This window comes from Macaca fascicularis, chromosome 1, assembly GCF_037993035.2.
Source record: "Macaca fascicularis isolate 582-1 chromosome 1, T2T-MFA8v1.1".
NCBI lineage: Eukaryota > Metazoa > Chordata > Mammalia > Primates > Cercopithecidae > Macaca > Macaca fascicularis.
In genome coordinates, this window is record NC_088375.1 from 107680880 (window position 1) to 107704666 (window position 23787).

At 46.7% G+C, this 23787-nt stretch overlaps 1 protein-coding gene across 4 annotated transcripts in view; it reads left to right on the plus strand.

Annotated features, from left to right (window-relative positions):
• S100A7 (S100 calcium binding protein A7) overlaps positions 1-23403 on the plus strand; it is a 73873-nt gene extending 50470 nt beyond the window's left edge. For 2 of the 4 annotated variants that reach the window (XM_065545746.2, XM_065545749.1), the window contains exons 2-5: positions 15069-15170; positions 16880-17009; positions 22108-22265; positions 23179-23403. In XM_065545746.2, the coding sequence (XP_065401818.1) occupies positions 16910-17009; positions 22108-22265; positions 23179-23343 (423 nt within the window). In that variant the 5' untranslated portion in view covers positions 15069-15170; positions 16880-16909 and the 3' untranslated portion in view covers positions 23344-23403. Of the gene's footprint in view, positions 1-1643; positions 2109-15068; positions 15171-16879; positions 17010-20481; positions 20528-22107; positions 22266-23178 lie in introns of those variants that run through there. The other 2 variants (XM_073995185.1, XM_045363054.3) reach the window with 2 other exon arrangements.
• Positions 23404-23787: the final 384 nt, after the last annotated feature.

Consider the following 23787-nt stretch of genomic DNA (forward strand, 5'->3'; position numbering starts at 1 on the left):
TGCCACCGCCACCGCCACTCCACTGCCACCGCCACCGCCACTCCACTGCCGCCACTGCCACTGCCACTGCCACTTTTGATATTGTAGGGTCACAGCTCACAAGGTGGGTAGCATAAGACGTAAAAATAAACAGGTTTAAACTAGGTGTCAGAGTCCAGCAATTAAGGGCAAGGATTCTAGAGCCAGACTGCCTGAATTCAAATCCAGGTGTGACCATTTACTGCCTGTGTGATCTTGGGCAAATTATGTAATCCTATAGTGCCTCAGCTTTCACATCTGTAAAGTGGAGGTGATAATAATAGTTCCTAACTCTTAAATGTGTTGTAATGTGTTGACATTCATAGATATAAAGTCCCCCTTTTTTTTGAGATGGAGTCTCACTCTATTGCCCAGGCTGGAGTGCAGTGGTGTGATCTTGATTCACTGCAACCTCCGCCTCCGGGTTCAAGCGATTCTCCTGCCTCAGCCTTCCAAGTAGCTGGGATTACAGGTGCCCGCCACTGTGCCTGGGTAATTTTTTGTATTTTTAGTAGAGATGGGGTTTCACCATGTTGGCCAAGTTGGTCTCGAACTCCTGACCTCAGGTGATCCGCCCACCTCAGCCTCCCAAAGTGCTGGGATTACAGGCATGAGCCATCGCGCCCAGCCTGAATATTTTTTATTCCATTTTACAAGCAGAGAAACTGAGGTTCAGAGATGTAACTTGTCACATCCACATAGCTAGGAAGTAGAGGAACCAGGTTCAAACCTGTGATTTTTGGCCCCCAAGGCTAGTGCTCTTCACCACGGGTTTGTACACAGCAGCCTCCACAACGGGGTTGTTTTTTTTTTTTTTGTTTTTTTTTTTTTTAGCACAAGGGCAATGTCTCACGTATCTTTCCAGCACACACAGGCCTTGTCTCATGAGCCTGGCACTTGGCACATGTGATTTTAATATGATAAAGACTCTGGTATGTCTGGCCTTCCTTCCAGGGTGTGCCCACTTTCCAGAGCTTTCTAATTTGTGTTTTTCATACCGTGTTCAAGCCCTTGTATGAGGAAGCCAGCCCTGTCTGGATTTCCTTCCTGGTGACTCCAGGGCAAGTAGTAGTGCAGGAGACTCAGGGAGGAGGGTCCTGGAGGGGAGTGCCATCTACCCAGACAGATGTCAGCTTGGTCTCTCACTCCCAGTCATTAGCTCAGATGCTCTTGGTGTTCTGAGTGGTTAGCACTTGGATAAGGGCAAAGACCCTCATTTTTTTTTTTCTTGGTATTAAAAAGTTCAAAAAAGTCGATATATCATGGCTGACTCTGCGCATGCTGCCTGTGAGCTAGCCCTGCTCTGCAAGGAGCAGTGCTGGTCATTAAAGATTGCTGTCTGACACTACCGGCTCACCAAAGAATTAAACAAGATTGATATATCCTGGTTGTACATATTTTTAGGGTACATGTAACATTTTGATACATGTATATAAAGTGTAATGATCAAATCAGGGTAACTGGAGTATTCATAACCTCAAATACTTATCTTTTGTGTTAGAAACAGTACAGTTCTTCTTTTCTAGCTATTTTCACATTTACAATAAATTATTGTTAATATAATTTCCCTGTTGTATTATCTAGTACTATCAAATACTAGAACTTAGTATCTAGAACTTGTCAAACCACTAGAACTTATCAAATACTAGAACTTATTCCTTCTATGTAACTGTATTCTGTATTCCTTCTATATAACCCTTTATATATTTCTTTTCATTCCCCTCTACCTCTCCCCTTCCCAGTAATTGAATTCCCAATTTCTTTTTATTCACTTCTCCCTCTCCCCTTCCCAGGCTCCTGTAAGACCCACATTCTTTAGATGATATTTACTTGCTTCTTCCTCCATTTCAGAGACAGAGAAGAAGACAATGGCCTCAATAAGATATACACAAGATGATCTTCTAGGCAGTAAAACCAGTGACCATGGCAGAGAGGACTTGACTGGACTTGTGTTTCATGCAATGCAAGAAAAACAGGCAGAGCAAAAGAGAATCCACACTCCCCCACGTCCCCTGCAATATAACAAATAACACAAGGAATGCCTGATTACCCACCAGCTTAAGATAGAAACCATCACCAAAGACCTAAATGTAAGAGCAAAAACTATAAAACTCTTAAAAAACAGGGGAAAAGCTTAACAATGTTAGATTTGGCAATAAGTTCTTGGATAATGGTGGCAGGGTTGCTTGAGCCTGGTAGGCAGAGATTCCAGTGAGCTGAGATCCCACCACTGCAAAAAAAAAAAAAAAAAAAAAAGAAAGAAAAAGAGAAAAAGAAACAGAAACAGGGTCCCACTCTGCTGCCCAGGCTGGAGTGCAGTGGCAGGATCATGACTCACCATAGCTTCAGCCTCCTGGGCTCAGGTGATCCTCCCACCTCAGCTTCCCAAGTAACCGGGACCTCAGGTGCATACCACCACACCTGGCTAAATTTATTTATTTATTTTGCAGAGATGGAATCTCACTATGTTGCCCAGGCTGGTTTCAAACTCCTGGGCTTAAATGATTCTCCTACCTCAACTTCTCAAAATGCTAGAATGCCTGGTCCATTTTAAAGTTTTTTTTTTTCTTTTTTTTTGAGACGGAGTTCCGCTCTTGTCGCCCAGGCTGGAGCCCAATGGCCCGCTCTTGCTTCACTGCCACATCCGCCTCCCAGGTTTCAAGCTATTCTGCCGTCTCAGCCTCCCAAGTAGCTGGGATTACAGGCATGTGCCACTACGCCAGACTAATTTTTGTATTTCTAGTAGAGAGTTGGTTTCACCATGTTGGCCAGGCTGGTCTTGAATTCCTGACCTCTGCCTCCCTCCACCTCCCAAAGTGCTGGAATTACAGGCATGAGCTACCGTGCCCGGCCTAAAGTTTTTTTTTTAAATTAAGTTTTTAACTCCTTTTTTTTTTTCATATTATGTGATGTAGAATGAAATCTAAATCTGTTTTTTATTTATATGGATAATTAATTATCCCAGTGTCACTTACTGACTCGGCTGTCATTTCCCACTGCTTTGCAATCTCCCCACCCCCTGGCTCAGTGCCTCACTCAATGCCCACCTGTCTCACAGATCATGTTTCCATTTATGTATGGGCCTAATTCTGGGATGTCTGCTTTGTTCTGCTTTTCTAGCTCTATGCCTTCACTTCCATGTCTTGGTGTTCACCGCTTTACCATAAGTCTTCTGTCTGGTAGGCCACATCCACCATCTTGTTCATCTTCAAAATTATCTAGGCTCTTCCAGATACATTTTATAACTGGTGTATTTTGCTGGGTTGATTCCTAGATATTTCAATGGTTTGTTCTATAACAAATGGTGTTGTTAACTTTTTTTACTAACTGTTGCTACTATATAGGACTACAATTGACTTGTGTAGACCTAAACATTGCAGGTGCTGCGCTTGTGTCTGCTGAATTTGAAGGAGGCAGATCGTGGAGCTGCTAAGTGCCTCTGCTCTCCGAGGTGGCAAGGCAATGGCTGGATGAATGGAAGTCTGAGTGGCTGCTTTTGGCTAGGAATGGCAATGTGAGGAAGGACAAAGAGGACAGGAAGAATGATGTAGCAGTGAAGGAACTGGAAAGGGAACTGGATGAGAGAGCTGAAGAGATTTTTGTGTTGAGGCAGAAGGTTTAGGGAGAGGAAATGTCTCTGGTGAAAATTTCTGGGAAGATTTCTGTACAGTGCTTTGGTTAAATCCTGTGGTTGAGTCCTTTAAAAAATCCTACAGTTACTTCTGTAGTCAGATTTGTAAATCCTTTGACTGTGACTACACACAAATCTATGCCAAGTTGATGAGGTGAGGTGGCAGGGTGGTGGAGGGGAGAGTCCCAGTACGTTAATTGGATTAGACCTGGCACTGAGTAGCTCACCAGTGATTGTTAACTGAATGATCACATCCGCATTAGCTCTTGCGTGGGTGCCAGAGACAGTCCTGCAGGGCGCTGCACTTAGTGGACGGGGTTTGGTAGACCTTGGCTTGGAAAATGGGGAGCTGGCTTACCTCTTCCTTTCCAGACCATTTTAAAATATCCAGAAGTAGCCTGTAATTGGGTAATGTGAGGCAGTGTATGCAAGGTCAGCACGCAGGAAGGCCTAAACATATAATGATTCCTATTCTCTCCCTTGTGCTTCCTTGAGAGTCACTGCAGAGGAAACCAGAAGGATGGCTTTGGAGGAGGCTTGCTGTTTCAGGCATGATCTCTCTGGACCCACAGCAGATCTCACTGAGGCCACGGCTGCTGTCGGTTCCACCAGAGCCTTGGGAGTTGGAACTCAGGTCCAGCCCCACATCGGAAGCCAGGTGGAACCCCTTTTAATTTCCGGCTTGGCAGCATTTTAAAGCTGTGCCCTCCTTTCCAACCCTCAATCCCTGAGGGGCTAGGATGGAGGCACACCATCATCTCCTTCCCTCTGCATGCTCAAGATCCCCTGGGCTGGAAAGAGGTGGGGAGGCCCGCACGGGGGCCCCCAGCCTTCATAGGGAGACTGAGGCTTGGCCTTGAATAAGCTGCCAGCTGAGCAGGGACACAGTCCTTCTTTTAGGGACCACCCAGGTGAGGGGAGAAAGCTCTGGCCCTCAGAGGGGATCTAGTTTCAGAGGAAAACACAGCCTCTGCTGAGAAGGAAGTTAAGGATTTTGCGATAGAAAGATCACCCTGGATTATTGGGATGGACCTAAGATAGCTACAGAGGTCCCTGCCAGGGAAAGAGGGAGCAGGGAGAGTCAGAGAAGGGAGTGTGATGGCACAAGCAAAGGTCAGAGTGATGTGGTTGCTGGCTGGGGAGTCACAGTTAAGAGATTGTCACTGAGTACCCCCATTTTCTAAGAGATGGTTTAATTTTTTAAAAATTCATTTTCTCTTCTTCTTACCTCCTGCTCCCCACTTCTGATTTAGCCCTTTAGAAATTCAGATATAGCCTTTTAACTCTCCCTTTCACCAGACGCTCCCTGCAGGGCAAGATGCAACCCCTTTGAATAGAACCTCTTGGAATGGGACTCCATGGAAACAACCTGGCCAGCAGATCTGGGGTGTTGCTCGAGGCAGCAGCTCTCTGAGATGGGAGTGGTGTGGGAGCTGAGTCAGGGGAAGAGCTCCCCAAGGGGGCAGAGTTTGGGATGGGGAGAGGGGGATCAACAAGATGCAGATGGCTTGAGCAAGGCCTGGGTGGGAGATGGAATGCAGAGGGGAGAGAGGCTGAGACGGAACTGTACAGCGGCAGATTGCTCCGAGGTGAATTTAAGCAGTAAGATCACAAAATTTGCTTTTCATTGGTGCCAGCGTCCATGGGCTAACCCTTCACCAGAACCCATCCCAATTAGGGCTGTGCCTATGGCAAGGCAGGTGTAGCCAAGTGCCTGGGCTGACAGCGGGGGTGTGGAGGGTGAGGTTCCCAATTCCCAGAATGAGGAGGGTTTTAAGAAATGCCTACGCCTGGCGGTGGTTCCCCTGGAGTCTTCCTTCCGTATAGCAGAGCTGAGGAAGAGGCAAGGCAGCCCCTTGGAAAATTCTTTCCAAATCTGGTGTATCTTTCCTAGCACCTTGCTCCCAGCAGGGTGCCAACTGATCACCACCAAATGCCAGCAGATAATAAAGGGCTGTTCACATTTTAATGACTTAGTTAATTCAGCAGAAAACCACTTGGATCTTAGTGTGGGGCAGACCCTGTGCTGGCTGCCAGGGATGCAGCTGTGAAGAAACAAGAGAGACTCTTCTACAGACACCCTGTCCATTTGGTTCTCCCGAGGAGTCCTTATTGCAGGGCACATGGCCCTATCTGGGGGTTCAGAAAAGGTCTTACTGCTAGATACCTAAAGCACGAGTTAGCTGGGTAGAAGGGAAGGCAAACGGGCATGTGGAACAGCATGGGGCTGTAAGGGCGGAGCTGGAAGCAGCCAGAGCAGATGGAGCAGTGGGCAGGGAGGAGAGGCTGGAGCCTGGCAGGCAGGGGCCAGAAGCCCTGGGCTTTGAGTGGCAGGGGATTTGTGCTTTACTGAGACAGAAAGGGGAAGCCTCACCTGCTTTTCTATGCAGGAGAGTGGCAGGATGATCAGTTAGCCGCGGTTTGCTTGGAATGTTCGACCTGAAGGTTTTAGCACTGAAAGTCCTGTGTCTGGGAAACCCCTTAGTCCCAGCAAACCAAGATGCACTTGATTGATTAGATTAATGTTTTAAAAACGTCACTCTGAGGGAAGAATGTATACTGGGATTGGAAAGGGGAAGAGAGGATAAGGGAGAACATTTAGCAGGCTGGGAAAGAGGAGTAGTACAAATAATAATATGATCTAATATTTATTGAAAGTTTACTATGACCTCGGGTGATCCGCTCGCCTTGGCCTCCTAAAGTCCTAGGATTACAGGTGTGAGCCACTGCGCCTGGCCAGGAAGAAATTTTAAAAGGAATTTTCAGAAAAAAAAAGATCTTGGAAATTTTAAAATAGGTTTGCTTCTGGGTTTCCCCCTATTGGCAGAAATAAACATTCAATATAAGTGTTAAAAGATAAAGTTCAACAGAAAGTAGAATTAAAAAAATATAGAGGCTGGGCACGGTGGCTCACACCTGTAATCCCAGCACTTTGGGAGGCTGAGGAGGGCGAATCACTTGAAGTCAGAAGTTCGAGACCAGCCTGACCAACATAGTGAAACCCCATCTCTACTAAAAATACAATTAGCTGGGTGTGGTGGCATCCACCTGCAATCCCAGCTACTTGGGAGGCTGAGGCAGGAGAATCATTTGAACCCGGAGGCAGAGTTTGTAGTGAGCTGAGATCGTGTCACCGCTCTCCAGACTCAGTGACAGAGGGAGACTCCACCTCAAAAAAAAAAATATGGAAACTAGGACAGAAAAGAAATGAATATTACAGAATCAAGTCCTGGAGTGAAGAGTGAACCAAGACAATGGAGACAAAGAAATTATCAAAGGCATGATAAAAGAAAACTGTTTTCACATAAAAGAATCCCTTTATTGCCTAGCACAATGGATAAAAAAAAAGATTCTTAGCAAGGCACGTAATTATGAAATTTTAGAACACTGTGACAAAAAACAGATTCTTTCCAGCTGGATGAAACAGAATACAGTTCCAGAAACTAGAAGAAAATCATGTGATGTCTCTAAACTTCTGAAGGAAGGTAATTTGTAATCTAGATTTCTATGCCTATTTACAGTCTAGGTTTCTATACCCAGACAAACTTTCAATTATAAGAGTAGCGAAAGTATTTCCAGACATGCAAGGTCTTAACGTTACTTCCTAAGAACTCTTTCTCAGGATGTTATTGGAGGATGTGCTCTTCCGAAACAGGGGATTAAGCCAAGACAGAGGAAGGCATAAGGTCCAGGCAATAGGTGATGCCACACGGGAGAAAGGCAAAAGGAAAGCCTAGGATGAGGGAGCAGCTATGAGCCAAGAAGATGGTTCTGTGGCATATCTAGAGAGAAATCAGTCCAAACTGGAGTAGAATCATGGGGAACTCCAGGAGAGACGTCTCCAAGTAATAAAAAGGTTATAGATCATCTAACGTATTTAACTGAATTGAAAGGAAATTTACTATGTGGTGGGGAGATTGGGGAGGGTTAATGATAGGAAAAGAGAAAACTAAACAAATGAAAAAAGTATCAATTATTAACTTCTTAGAAAATTAAAAAGTTGCACAAGAAAGAAAATATACTCAAAGCAGACTGCATGTTAATCTGTGAATAGTACTTACATGATCATAATACTCTGTACCCTAATTCTGTTCTAACCAAAAACAATCATGTAACTATACTGGAGGAATTTTGCAGGGAGGGGAAGTGTGTGCATATTTGTGTGTATATGTATTGCCAAAGAACCAAATTTTTATTTTCCATTGTAGGACGTCATTAGCTAGTATATAAAAAAGAAAAAAAATCATCAAATAACAATAGAAATCAATTATTCAGAAATACAGAGGTAAATACAGGAAGAAACATGTAAAGGGGAGGAAAGTGGTTGCCTCAGGGGTGGGGACTTGAGGGTGGGGAGGACTCAGGTGAGGAGCACTGATTAGCCTTGGAGAACTGTTTGACTTTACAATTATGTACATATATGACTTGATTAAAATCAATTCTGGAGGGACCCATGGGTCTGGGAAAAACTTAGGAGATGGGAGAGGAGTGGGGTGGCACTAGGCTTGGAGAGGCAGGGCTGGGGCTGGGAACTGGGCTGGAGCTAAAGGATACACAAGAACTGCAGGAGGAGGGAGTGGGGAGTGGGGAGCTTCGGCTCACACTAGCCAACCTAAAAATCACTCACACAAATGTATCAGGAGGGGTCTAGAACTGTGCTTGCCACATAATAGGTGCTTAGTAAATATTGGTTGGGTAAATGAACAAATGATTGCATCCTCACAGATGCTACAGAATCCTCTCCAGTTAGATTGGCATACCCTTGTCTTCTCTATCTGAATAGATTTATTTGCCTAGAGAGGAGATCTATTCATTAAGTAGTGTTTTATTTAAAACTTACTATGTTCCAGGAACCATTCCAGAGATTGAGGATACAGCAATGAACAAAACAGGTAGAAATCCCTGCCCATGTGGCGTTATGTTTTCAAGGAAGAAGCTGGCAATTACCAGGCACATACACACATTTGACATTGTTCCAAAACACATTATGATATTAACTCGCTTAATCTGCACAACATCTTGGGAAGATACTATTAATTTTCCTGATTTACAGATGATGAAACAGAGTCACAGAGAGGGTAAGTAACTTTCTTAAGATCACACAGCTAATAAACATGTGGCTGGAGCTAACTGGGACAGTTGGGCTCCAGAGCGAAGGCTCTCTTGACCACCGTGCTATGCTGCTTTTGCAAGCTCACTCTCCTTCCCAAAAGGGAGAATGGGGGGAGTTTCTAAAGACAAACCAGCCATAGACTCTGCTCTGCCATGGCTTGCATCAGGGAGAGGGCCTGTCCACCAAATGGTGGAAGAAAAGTGAGAATGGCTGGGCAGGGAGGGGGAATTGCTGGGCCTGTCCGCTGGTCACTCGAGAGTCTCTGGGGGCCTGAATCCATGGCAGGGAGACACAGATGTGCACACACCTTTTGCTACAAATCAAACACTGACCTTTGGCCCTGCTTCTCCACAGTGCTGGGGGAAATGAGTGTATGCATTTAAAAAAAAAAGCCAATCTTAGGCAGGATTTGTATTGATAAAAATTTGTCTTTTTGGATTGGGGCGAGAAGTCAATGGCAGATGTTGGTATCAGCAGTATTTCCAGGGTAGAGTTTGGTGTGGGGACAAGCATACCTTATTATTTTTATTGTTTTTACCTCCAGCTGCTTTAAGGTTTGAGATGAATGCCTGGAGCTCATGCTGATGAGTGGGCTGGACTAGGGAGGAGGAAGGGGCTCAGACTGGAGCCAGGGACTCTGTTTCCCCTCTGCTGAGAACCATCTAGGAAGTCAAGTTCACCTGAAGGCTGAGCTCTCGCCTCAGGGACATTTGGGAGCCAGGGCGCCTCCTTCCCATTGTGCAGTTGACATTCAGTTTTAAATCTGGTGGCTGTCACACCCTGTGAAGCTGAAACTGCAGCGCCACCACCCACTTCTATAAACTGAGGTGTGCCTGGTGAGAGATGTGGGCTTCTAAGTCGCAGGATTTAGCTCAGTGTCTCCTGCCAGCAAACCTGAATCTGTCAACAATCATAACACAAATCCCCCTACATTGACGTAGCACTTCCTACCTTTCCCTGGGCTTTCACATCTATTATCTCTGTGAAGTAGTAATTCCTTTCTCCTCTGACAGATGAGAAGACACAGACTTCTCAGACAAAGGAAATACAGGTTTTGCCCAGGGTCACATAGGGAGTTAGAACCTTGCGCTCTTGGCTTGGGAGGCCTTGTGTTAGCTCCAGCCCCACCCCTCCATGCCCGGGGCCTTTACTGCACCTTGCAGACACGTTCTCTGGGAGCTCCTGCTGTGGCTGCCCTGGGAGCCTCCTGCCTAGCTGGTGGAGGAGGCTTCTGCAGAGCGTGATTCCAGGGCCATGAGATGCCAAGGAGAGAGAGCTAAGAAAGTGCTGTGGTGTTCTGGAGTGCAGGGAGAATTCTACTTTCTTGAACTAGTCAAGGAAGGCTTCACAGAGGAGGTGACTTTTGAGTAGGGCCTTGAAGAAGGGTTAGGAATTTTCTAGGCAGAGAAGATATGAAAGGGGATGCCAGACTGAGGGTGTGGTGTAGGCAAAACCATGGACAAAATCAGCAAGAGCATGAGGGCTGGATAAAGGGGTTGTGGGCCCTGACACTTTTTGGGGGGACTTCCTTTCAGAAAAAGACTTAATTGATGGTCAAGGACTCAGTCTTCTCGGAAATGAAGATTTGGGTTATACCATTAGGAAAATCATTAAGATCTGTCAAGGTGATAACGAAGGGTGAGGAGAATTTAGAGTGCATAGAAGAAGAGGGAGAGGAGTGCCAGCTACATCTCTGAGACCAGCTACAGTGATGCACGTTAATTCACTCACTAGTCTCTGTCTTCTGAGTTATGCTTTAGGGAAAGAGTCCCATGGTAACCATGGAGGAGCTCTTCCCTAGCCAATGTGGAAAAGCAGATCTGTGATGGACAAGAAGTGGACTACAGAGGTTATAAAAATATGCCTGCTACAGGGCTCTCCTGCTACAGGTAGCAGAGTGGATTGACAATCCCAGCAGCTGCCCCTCTAAGTCCACCAAAACTTTTGCACTTGGGCCACACTTCCTGTTGGGCTTCTCTCAGGCAATGACTGAGCGTGGCAGGAATACCAAGGCGGGCCTGTTACTGAAAGATGTGGGGGTCCTCCATGGATGACTGGCTTGGGGACTCCCCACACGCATGACCAACCCTTTCTTGGAACTATGCTGTAGTCTGAGACTCTTCCTACCCAATTCTCCTTCCTCTTGGGTCTCTTCTCAGGTGTCAGGTTTGTATTGAAGTCTGAAGACTTTCCCTGACTTCTCTTGCTATCTTCTTCCTCCCCAGTCATCCCTTCACAGATGTTTCCTCCAATGACATTTTTGCATGCCTAATCTTGGCCTCTTCTTGGAGGATCCAAACTAATCCCAAGTGGCATATATATATAGTTGCCATTATTTGGTCAAAAACTGGGATTTGAGGGACAAGAAAAAGGTCCTATACCTTTAAGTATCTCACCTCCAGCTTGTTACTGAAATTCCCCTATTAGACTATTTCTTTTGGATTGGGGTCACAGTGAACCACTCACTCTCATTTTCCAGTGTTATTCTATTCAGCATTGGCTTTTCCATGCCTGGTGTCATCGGAGTCAAGTGATTGCTAAGATAAATTGCCCAAAGTCCTGGCTCACCACTTCCAACTCCCACCTGCTTTGCCTCTCATGAATGGCCTCTCATGGCCATTCCAGTTGTATCCTTTGTGCGTCCAAGAGACTTCAATCTTCATTGACAAGATTCAAAGACAAGTCTTCTCTTTCCCTTCCCTCAGCTAAGACCTGTGATTAGCAAGTGCTTGCCTTTAGGGAAGTGCTTTCTAGCTTCTACTTCTACTTCTAACAGCTTGCCATCTGCAGGCGCTCCAGGTATGCTGGGCAGGCTAATGGAGAGGAAGGACCTGGGACAAATAGAAATGAAATGTTCAGGTTAAGATAAAAGATTGTGGAGACCAATATTCTTTTGAAGTCTCATGGAAGTTGCCCTTAGAAACAGTAGTTGACAAAATATTTCATATTCAGACCCTTTAAAAGGTGCTAGACTCTCAGTTAATCTATTCAGAATTGTAGGGGCCTGGAAGGAAAAGGTCTAGCTGTGTTAATAGAGATTTTTTACACGTGTGAATTTTCCCCCACAAAGGACAAAGCTTGCAGGGCCATTTCAACATGTGACAAAGAAATATATTTTTGGGGTAAAATATTTTGATTTTCTTTCTTGCCTTGTAATGTTATACGGGAGTCAGGATGGAAAGTAAGTCATGATATACAGGGTTAAATAAAACCCATCTGATGAGAATTTATGGTTTGTAGGGCTTGTCTCCCCAGATCCCTTAGATAGGAATTTGGGCAAGATAAAAAAAAAATCAGAATTGAGTCTTCAGAAGTTTACCCACAATTGACCCTTGAAGCACTCCCGACCCCAAGTCTGCTCCCACCAAGGGTTTTAGACAACTCAAGGATTGGAAAGACCTCAAGAAGGATAATATTCAATTGTTAGCTAAGAGGGCAGTGGTGTGGAGGTGAAGAGAATCAAGCAATTATATTAAAAATTAAAGAAATGTAGTATGGTACTCAAGACAATGAACCAGGTTATACTGATTAAATATTGAGGCTCCTTTTGGGATTTTTGCAGTTCTCACTAGCCTATTTATACTTTTTTCTTTACAGACCTTTTAAATCTTTCTTTTTCTTTTTCTTTTTTTTAAATTTTTTAAATTTTTTTTTTTTTGAGATGGAGTCTCACTCTGTCTCCCTGGCTGGCGTGCAATGGCGCGATCTCAGCTCACTGCAACCTCTGCCTCCTGGGTTCAAGTGATTCTCCTGCTTCAGCCTCCCAAGTGGCTGGGATTACAGGTGCCCGCCACCATGCCCAGCTAATTTTTGTGTTTTTAGTAGAGACAGGGTTTTGCCATGTTGGCCAGGCTGGTCTCAAACTCCTGACCTCAGGTGATCCACACGCCTCAGCCTGTGTCATGGGCCATGGCCACTCATATTTGGCTCAGAATAAATAACAGGGATCCACCCTTGGGGAGAGCAGGAGAAGGGCCCCATGGTTAGAGGAAAGAGCTGGAACAGAGGTGCTCAGGGGGAGCCTGTCTGGGCTGATGGAGGGGCAGAAAGAAGGGCTGGAGTGGTGTAAATGGAGTTCAGAGAGACAGGAGATGAGGTATGAGGGGCAGGCAGAGGACAAGCAAAATTTGAACTTTAAGCAGGATGGGAAACCACTGAAAGGTTTTTAGTAAGGGATACGCCATGTTCATGGACTGAAACACTCTGCTATTGTAAAGCTGTCAGTTCTCCCAAACACAACCTATAGATTCAGTGCAATCCCAATTCCAAAGTCCTTGCTGGAATTGACGAGTTAACTCTAAAAAGTATACGGAAAGGCCAAGAATACCCAGGACAATCATGAAAAAGATGGAAGGATCTACAGTACTAGACGTGAAGATTTATCACAATAGCTCTGGTAACAGATACTGCCGGGCTGGTTCAAGGACAGTCAAATAGATCAACAGAACTAAACAGAGGCCTGAGAAAAAGACACACACGTGTAGTATATTTATTCTGTGACAAAAGTGGCACTGCTGAGCACGAGCTTTTCGATACATTTTATGGGATCAATTGGATGCTCATTCTCATGAAACTAGACCTCACAAGCAGACAAAACGACAATTCCAAGTGGATTGTAGGTCTAACTGTGGAAAGCAAAGTTATAAAGCCTCAATAGCATATGCAAAGATATTCAAGACCTCAGTCTTGAAGATTTACTTCTATATTTTCTTCTAAGAGTTTGTTTTAGCTCTTATGTGTAGGGCTGTGACCCATTTTGAGTTAATTTGTGTGTACGAAGGAAGGAAGGGGTACGGCTTCATTATTTTGCATGTGGCTGCCCACTTGTCTCAGCACCATTTGTTGAAGACTATTCTTTCTCCATTGAATGGGCTTGGCGGGCTTGTTGAAAATCAATTGGCTGTGAACGTGAAGGCGGAGAACACTTTCTTACGAACTCTTAGCTTCACCTATGTAAAGATATCTTCTCTCTGTTCTGCCTTCTCTCAAAATCTGACATGACTCTTGCTCAAAACAAGCTTTGTTTCCTGAGTTCTGTGGCCTTGTCTCATGTGGAACAATCACGTCCCATTAACCCACTCCCCAAGCCCACTCCACGTCCACACTGTGGGCCACGGCCTTGCCCTTTCCCAGCTGCTTTATCATCTGCTTTTTCAATGAGGGCTATTTTTAAAACATTTCCCCAATTCTTAAATATTTTTTGAGTGATTGATTCTAGATAGCTACATTATATGGAATTCCTGAACCATTCTGGCTCACAACACTTCTGACACCAAATTTGTGGGGGTTGTATTTCTTTTTTTTTAAATCTCCACACCAACTAGTTCTCCAACTCTCTGAACACCAACAGGATATCCTGCAACTCCATTCTGACCCTAACTACCCAGAGTTAGCACAGACCCCACAAGGTGAAGGCTCAGCCCCACAACACTGGCCCCACTTCAGATGCCCATCGCAGCACCTGACCTCCCATACTTCTGACTGACTGGCTAAAATTGGAGGTTCCTAAAAAACCCTCCTCAGGTTGGATAATCTGCTACAAGAGTTCACAGGACTCAAGGAGGCACTTTACCCATGATTACTGGTTTGTTACAAAGAATACAACTTAGGAAAAGCCACGTGGAAGAGACACCGAGGGTATGAGGGGCAGCACGGAGCTCCCAGGCCCACCCAGGCGCCCACCCTTCCGGCACCCCACCCGCTCAGCAGTCCGACAGCTCTCTGAGCCCCATTGTTTGGGGTTTCTATGGCAGTCACTTTATTTCAGCATGGTTGATTAAACAATTGGCCACTGGTGATTGAAGTCTTTCCCCAGCCGCTCTCTGGAGGCCTAGCCTGGGGCTGAAAGCTCCCGCCCTCCAATCACATGGTTGCTTCCTCTGGCAACCAGCCCCATCCTGAAGCTGTCTAGGGGTCCACCAAGAGTCACCTCATTAGCACACACTCAGTATGGCTGGAAGGGGATTGTTATGAGTAACAAAAGACGCTCCCTCACCCCTGTCATTCAGGAGATTCCAGAGGTTTCAGACGCTCAGCGTCAGGAACAGGGACAAAGACCAAATGTCCATTTCGTATCATCACAGGGATTCCATGTGTACAGGCATCAAGATTTACTTAACCCACCATTACTAAAAATTCAATTATCTTAATTTGTTCCCTACCAACTCGATTAACAATTGCATCCCCAGTATATGATTTTGTGAAGTGCCCTCTGGTAGGCATTGGAGAGAGAAAAGAATACAAATTAATTAAGAAAAGCCCTCTGCCTTTCAGAAGCTTTTGGTCAAGATCTCTTTTTTTTTAAAGGTGCAAGATTGGTGCCCGACGTGGGACTCACAACTGGAGGAAGGGCAGAAACCGCGAAGGACTCAGCTACGTGGTGCTGCCTCCCTCAGCAACCAGGGCGAGGTGGGTGCTCGGTGGCGCCACCGTGTGGAAGTTTGGGAAACAGAAAACCAAGTCTGCACTCAGGGCCAGAGTTTCATCCTGGGCCTCTGACTGGGGCCAACTGTAACAGGAACAGCCCTGACTGTAAGTCAAAATTGTAAAGTCCCCCTTGGCCAGAGAACCTTCCTGCAGTGGCCTCCACTGCTTTCTCCAGCTTGCCAGTTTTAATCTACAGGGCCCAGCCTCTTAAACTTGGGTGAGGTGAGGAATGATCATGGCCAACGTGAAATTTGGTGGAACAGATACATTTCTCGGGGTACGCATGGGTCACTTCCCAGCACTGTCTGTGTGTGTGGCCTCCGAGAAAGCAACCTCCTTTATCAGGCGAACAGAATTGACACTAAATCCTCCCAGCAAACCCATTCTAGACGGGATGGTGGGTGTTAGTCCAAACTGCACCATTTTGTAAGCCCCCTGCCATTTTGCAGAGCCTCGTCAGAGTGAAACATTCCATGTGGATTCGGGCCGTGGGAAACATCCTGCCTAACCACCTGACCACAAGGCACAAGAGCACCCGTATCATACCCTGCCGGGCAAAGGCCCAACTGAGGGAACATCCCTATCGTATCCTGGGGGCAAAGGTCCAAGGAACAGCCTATCACATCCGCGGGAAAAAGGTCCAAACCACCCGATGGTGTGAACATCTTATCAATATCCTCCCGGCGAGCAAGCCATACTACCCAGACCCCCACCTAGACCTATAAATTACCCCAGCCTGTAAGCGGCAGGGCGTCTGGCATTAAGCTGGTCCCCCACCTCCTCAGGTCTTGTGCTGGACAGAAAACCTGCCTTGCCATAGAGCCGCCGACTCTCTCTGTGTCTTTCTTTAACCCTTGCCTTCCCTTCAAAACCTAACAGTGGGACCACAGGCTCTGGGCTGCAGCTGGGTGTCCTCTTCCTCCAGTGTGGATGGATCCTCCAGTGTGGGTGGCTCACAGCAGAACTGAGTCCGAATAATCTCTTCTGAACACCATGGAACTCTCTCTGTCCCGCTCTCCCAACTGCTGCTCGAGTCTAGAGATGCAGCCGGCCAACACCACCCAGAAGGACCCCAAACAGAACAGCTGGCTGTCTCGGAACATTCCTGTGGCTCCCTCTGCCCTGTCCCTCTCACCGTCGCTCCTGGAAGTGCTCTGTGGCCTATTGAAAGGGCGCCCCGACAAAATTCCCCTGGCTCCCCCACCTGAAAAGTGATTTCCCCTGTTCTGAATTCCCACACACTTTATCTGAACCTTTCTGAAGACACCTGCCTCACTTGCTAGTTCGGCCAATGTTTATGGAGTTCTCTGCACTGGAGGCTGGGGGCACAATATAAGACACGGCCAGGTGGCAGCAAACATAGTGTATGTGCAGCCAGGGCTGTCACTGAGATGTGCAGGGACATGGGGATGATGGCTCTGCCTGGAGAAGGCTTCACAGAGAAAGTGACCACTGAACTGCCTGGGGACCTGGGGCTTCCTGGCTCTGTCCCGCTCCACTCTCTCAACACCCAGTGGTTTATTGGAGTTCTCTCCTGGGACCAGAGCATTGGTCAAAGCACGGTCCACATCCATTCCATCTCCCTGCCACCCCAACATCCGCACACCCAGAACAGAGTCAGCACTCATAGCATAAGTGAATGGATAAAATACAGCAAAAAGAACAAATTGTTTTCTGTCCTCTTCCCTCAGCAACTTGAGATCTTCAATAGATCCAGAAGGATGTTGACGCTACCTCAGACTGGGGAGAGGGGAGCTCCCCCAAAAGAAGGAAGAGATGAAGATATCAACCAGCCAGATTCCTGTTCAGGACCAGCCTGTTGTGAGCTCTCCTGGGGGATCAGCAGTGGCTGGGAGGTTGGATGTGTGATGGGGCGGGGCAGGTTTATGGAGAGTGTTTGTTCCAGACATGACACAGGGGAAGGGCTCACAGGGTTCAACCTGATTAGCAAGTGCAAAATATAAGGCCCCTATTAAAGCTAATTTGCTGAGATTTTCATTTTAGCAAAAACAAATGATCAGTTTTTTGGATGTCTCAAGTATGTTTGAAATTTATGTGTATTCTCTATGGTTGGGCACGAATTTATGAATGTATGTGTGTGTAAATAAATTTAAGTGTGTTGTTCAAATAGTTTATATCAGGAATCATCAAATTATGGTCTTCAAGCCAGATAAAGCTGGCCACCTATTTCTGGAGGTTAGTGTTTATTGGACACATCTGCGGGGCCTTGTGTCCGGGGCTGCTTCTGGGCTGTGGCAGTATCTGCCGGTCCTGCTCTGTACCATTACTGGTGTTTTGTTATCTGACGACTCTGTTGAGTTTCTGGGCAGAATCTGCCAAAACCTGCCAAGCGATATAAGTTTGTCAGTTTCCATTAATTTCTTTCAGTGTTTGCTTTATATTATTCAAAATTATGTTCTTGTGTGTATAAGGATAGGACTATTATTGCTGGGCCTGGTAGCTCACACCTGTAATCCCAGCACTTTGGGAGGCTGAGGCAGGTGGATCAACTGAGGTCAGAAGTTCGAGACTAGCCTGGCCAACATGATGACACTCCCTGTCTTTACCAAAAATACAAAAATTAGCTGGATGTGGTGGCGTGGGCCTGTAATCCCAGCTACTCTGGAGGCTGAGGCAGGAGAATCCTTGAACCCAGGAGGAGGAGGTTGCAGTGAGCCAAGATGATACCATAGCACTCTAGTCTGGGTAACAAGAGTGAAAATCTGTCTCAAAAAAAAAAAAAAAAAAAAAAAAGAAAGAAAAAAAGGATAAGACTATTATATCTTGGTCACTTGCACACTAATCAATAAGAAATATTCTTCTTTTTCATTTAATCCATTTTCTTAGAATTCTTTGTTGTCTTGTATTAATATTGTTGTCCCTCATTCCTTTTGTATTGCTTTTCCTCTGGTCCTTTTTTCTAAACAGTGATGATACATAACTCAAAATGAATCATAGACCTAAATGCAAAACACAATATTACAAAATTCCTAGATGGTAGCATAAGAGGAAATTTGATCATCTTGGTTTTGGTGATGACTTTTTAGATGCAACACCAAGGCACAATCCATAAAAAAAGAATTTGTAAGCTGGACTTCTTGAAAATTAAACATTTCTGCTTTGTGAAAGATATTGTCAAGAGAATGAAAAGACAAGCTAAAGACTGGGAGAAAATGTTTACAAAAGAAATATCAGACAAAGGAGTGTTATCCAAAACATACAAAGAACTCTTAAAACTCAACAATAAGAACACAAACCAACCAATTAGAAAATGAGCCAAAGACCTGAACAGACATCTCATCAAAGAAGACACAGCAGGTGACAAATAAGCATATCAGAAGATGCTCCACATCGTAAGTCCTCAAGAAAATGCAAATTAAAACAACAATGAGATACCAGTAAACACTTATGAGAATGGCCAAAATTTGGAACACTGACAACACCAAATGCTGAAGAAGGATGTGGAGCAACTGGAACCCTCATGCATTGACAGCAGGAACACAAAATAATACAGCCACTTTGGAAGACAGTTTGGTGCTTTCTTAAAAAACTAAACATACTCTTACCATAGGATCCAGAAATCACACTCCTTGGGATTTACCCAAAAGAATTGCAAACTTATGTCCACACAAAAACCTGCATACAAATGTATATGAATATATCGCACAGTGGTGAAGTCCAGGTTTTTAATGTAGCCATCCTAAATAGCAAGCATTGTACCCACCAAGAAATGTCTCATCCTTCACCCACCACCTGACCTCCTGCAATTCGCAGTCTCCAGTGTCTATGATTCTACTCTCTACCTCCATCTGTATGCGTGATGTAGCTGCCACTCACACGTGAAGGTGCACAGTATTTGACTTTCTGTTTCTGAGTAATTTCACTTAAAATAATAGCCTCCAGTTCCATCCATGTTGCTGTGAAAGGCATGATTTCATTCTTTATTCATAGCTGAGTAGTATTCCACTGTGTGTGTGTGTGTGTCTGTGTGTGTGTATCTTTTGCCACTAAAAGTAATATTGCCATCATATGGGGAAGTGGGAGAGGGAGAAACAGGCCCCCCTGGTTACATAAGTACTGATGGAGAAGGAAGTTGAAGAAATATGATGGGTGGAGAAAATAGGTCCCACCTAGGGAGACATCACATCAGCTCTATGGAGCCCCAGAGTGCTTAAGGGGCTGGCACTAAATGAACCTGGAGCTCTCTTGTACCCTAAAAGGAACATTGGAAGGGGTTAGCAGAAAATGTCCATGTCAGTGATTCATCATCTCCCTTTCCTCACCATGCCCCAGGGACTCCCATGCCTTCCCAATCCTCTTGCCCCTACCTGGGTCAGCCTTTCCACAGCAGGGTAGGGCACATTATAGCCAAAGGCACAGCTCCCAACTCCTACACAGGCTGTTTTGCATAGGAGGAGGAAAAACGCTGAAGACTTTCTGGGAAGTTAGTGCCATGGGGCAGGAAAGAACTTTTCCCACTCCCTGCCTCCAGGCTCATTCCACGGGGGTCACTCCACCACCCAACCTAGATAGTGGGACCCTGACCCCAGTCCCCCCACCTGAGTCCAGGGCTTCTGTGAGGGGCTGACCAATGGTTAGCAATGAAGTAACCTTGCTTCCCTCACTGGACTCTGAGTTCCCATAGGGCAGCCCCTGATGTGACCCAAGACCTATAGCACAGGGCACACGAGTAAGGATTTGATTTTGCCTCTTCTGTGTTCGTATGATGATTTGCTGTGTTTACCAGCTGAGTAAACTTGGGAACATCTCAACTTCTCCTTTCCTAAAATAGAGATTGCAGCACCTGCCTCTTAGGACTATGAGGGTTGAGGAGGATGCAGGAGCAGCAGGTATCTTGATGTCTGGACATTAGAATGCTCAGTACGTGGTGGGGTCGTAGAACAGGCTGTCACAACAATTGTGTGGAAGGACTGAGAGAGGGAACAAACAAGACCATGCTACCTTCAGGAGTCTGAAACTCCATCCTCTTTGGGTCCAGAGGCCCAGTGCTCTTTTCTCCCATTTCCTGACTTGCTACTATACATGCACTGCCTGTCTTACCCTCAAATCAAGGTTGAGCCAGGGAAGTCCCCAGGTGAGGTGTCTGGGGTGGGGTGGGACCTGGTGACCTGGCTCCCTGGTCAGAAACCCTGAGCACAGCCTCCTGGGTGTGTCCCACCCACCTGATGTAGGGCAAGGCTCCAAGAAACAGATGACAGAGGTGGCCCGAGGCCTCCCAGCCCCTGGGAAGAGCCACGCTGAGCCTTATAAAGGGATTGCTCTTTTTCCAAACACACACATCTCACTCATCCTGCTCCTCGTGTCGCTTCCCAGCTCTGGTAAGTCTCACCTACGTCTTTGCGTTTTCTAGAAGTGCCCAGTGCCCAGTCTGCCCTGCTGCCTGTAGGAAGGGAAAGGGCTGTGGACGAAGACTCAGGAGCCTGGGTCTAGGCCAGCTCTGCCATTAGCTGGGCTGTGTGACCTTCACTTGACACCAAAGCCCACATCTGTACAACCAGGTGGCTGAACTAGACCTGTCCGTTGCTCCTTTAGGATCTCCTGAGACAACTCCTGTGGAAATGTCCCCAGTGGGACCTGAGCACAGGACCTTCCCTGTCTTCTTCCTCCCTGGATTCATCCGCCTGTTGGGGTCCCAGTTGTTGAATCCCCTCCCCAGCTCTGCCCCCACAGAGGGTGGAGGGCTAAGGATCCCCTGTGAATGCTTTGGAGGCTCTCCAAACCCCAAGGCCTGGGACCCCGACACAGCATAGCCCTGGCCAGATGGCTTGCCCTTACTTGGGTAAGGTATTGAGCAGCCAAAGCTCCCTCACTCCCTACCACAACCTGCAAATTCTCAGGCACCCTCTGGGCACAGGGCTTGGCGTCTAGCCTTGGCCTCAGAATCAAAAAAGCTTTGGGTGGCTCCTCTTAGTCAGTTGCCAGCATGGAGCTTTCTCCTGCGTTGAGAGGAGTTGGGGGTTTATTGTCAGACACCCACACACGTTAGCCAAGGTCCTTTTCTGGTTCTTTGGAAAGTGTGGGAAGTGGGAGCTGCACTGTCCTATTTTTCAGGCTTGGGGTGCAGGCCAGCCCAGACTGACCACCGGCTGGACAATTTGCTTTGGGAAGTCAGACCTTCTTATTTAAACAGGGTCAAGCCTTGGTGATTCCGAGGGTGCAGATAATTCCCAAGAGCAGACATGAAGCGACAACCACCTCACTCCCATCCCATCCAGCAGCTTAAGAACCAGGGAGTTATTTCTGTTCCTTGTAACAGAGGCCATTCCCATTTCTCATTCCCAGGGGAATGCAGGAAGGGCCCCCCTGTGCTCGGGACAGGGCTGTGTTTCCTGTTCACACTCACGTCCATCCTCACATGTGCACCTGGAGCCTGCATACACCATGTCATGCAGGGCTTGCACTTGAGTCAAGGTGGGGCCCATGGTGTCTGGTTCCTGAAGCAGCCCAGGAGGGTCGGAGACCAGATCACCAAGGCTATTGTCCTGCCCCCGTGACTCTCACCCCAGCTGTGAAGCTGGAGGAGATGGATTTGGTGCTGTTTTAAGAGTGGGGTCTGCCATGTGCTGGCCGAGACTGGAGGGGTCCCAGCTCAGTTCTTCCATGTGTTGCTGGGCCTCCGACTCTCCCTGCTTCTCCCTCTCCAAAGCTCTGCCCACAGCTGGACTTCCGCCATCCACCTGCATCTCCTCTTGGCCCTGGCCAGGGTGGGCCAGGTGTCAGACTTGGTCCTACCCTCTCATTTTTGAGCAACTTATCCCATCACATTTTTAAAACTCGAGTTCCTTCTGTTCCATCTTAGGGCTGTTTTTCCTCTGTCCTCAGCCCTCCTTCCAACACCCCCACATAGAGACCCTAACTTAAATGAAGGGAAAAAAATGATTGTCTTTATTTCCTGAAGCCTTTCTGAAAGCCAAGATGAGCAACACTCAAGCTGAGACGTCCATAATAGGCATGATCGACATGTTTCACAAATACACCAGACGTGATGACAAGATTGACAAGCCAAGCCTGCTGACGATGATGAAGGAGAACTTCCCCAACTTCCTCAATGCCTGTGTGAGTCGGAGTTTAGCTTCTCAATGTTGGTTGGACGCTGGCATGGCTGAGGATATATTTTACTATGTGTCTTTGGATGGGTCACCCTCATCCTCTGATTAAAACATTTCCCATTTGCAAATTTATTGCTTGGATCATATGGGAATCTAAGGATGATAGGCAAAAAAGTATGAAAATGGGAAAGAGTTATACAGATATAAATGAGGTTATGAGATGGTCAGCAAAGTGTGCAGCTTGAGGGCGGTGCACAGTCCCTTCCCAGTGCTCACTGACCCCCTCTCTGTGAGACTAAACTGACATGCTCAGGTCCTGCTTCCCTAAGGCCCCACATCAACATCCTTGAGATCAATGAGAAAGAACTAGAAGTTCCATTGCTAGTAGAAATCAATAGCCCTCTTTGCAATAAACAAGACTCATTAGCAAATCTGAAAAAAACTGTGGGCTACTAGGTACCAAAGGGTCTAGACGACCAAAAGCAGGGAACCCAGAAGACGTGTTTGGTGGAAAAAGAGAAGAAAGGAGAGGAGGTCAGAGAAAGAAGAGAACAAAGCATGAGGGCCAATTTGGGGGCCCTGGGTTAGAACTAAGGTAGCCAGTGCTCTTAAAGGTTGGGGACAGGTGAGAGTGAGGCTGGGACAGGGGACTGCTCTCCCCAAGGTCACTAAACAGAGCGCCTCGGGACAGGACCTGCCTCCCATCTGAGGTTTGAGACAAAAAGTCTCCCTAGAGAACTCCAGGGATAACATTCACATCCTCACCCCAACTTCACCCACTCGCCCGGCACTCCCAGCCCCGCCATGACACCTGTGCAGATCTAGGCATTTGTCTCTGTCTCTGCCTCCTCCTCTCCACTCCCAGCCCAAAACTTGTTTGTGATTGAATTTTTCTTGTTTGTATGTTTTTCTCTTCACAGGACAAAAAGGGCATACATTACCTGACCAATGTCTTTGAGAGAAAGGACAAGAATGAGGATAAGAAGATTGATTTTTCTGAGTTTCTGTCCTTGCTGGGAGACATAGCCACAGACTACCACAAGCAAAGCCACGGAGGGGCGCCCTGTTCCGGGGGAAGCCAGTGATCCAGCCCCACCAAGGGGCCTCCAGAGACCCCAGGAACAATAAAGTGTCTCCTCCCACCAGACACTTGCCTTATTTCCTTCTTCTCTTTGGTGACCTACATTGTCAAAACTGCCAATTCCAGGCTAACTTTGTTGGAGAATCCCCACCACCCCCATCCAGTGGGTCACCCAGGAGTAATGTCCCACCACCAATGTTCTCCCTGTGGCCTCCAGCAGCACTGAACTGCCTCTCACACAGGTCCTGGCGTCGGCCTCTGCCCCACTCCCTAAATGCAGCCACCACAGCAGGTTACAGGTGGAAGCTGGTAGAAGGCCTTTGCGAGGTCACAGCAATGCCCCTCCTTGTCAAGGCATGGACCAGGTCATTCAGATGTATTTAGATACTGCACTGAGAAGGAGCTGGCATCTCTCAGTGTGCTCCTGCCCTCCTGCTCCCACCCCAGC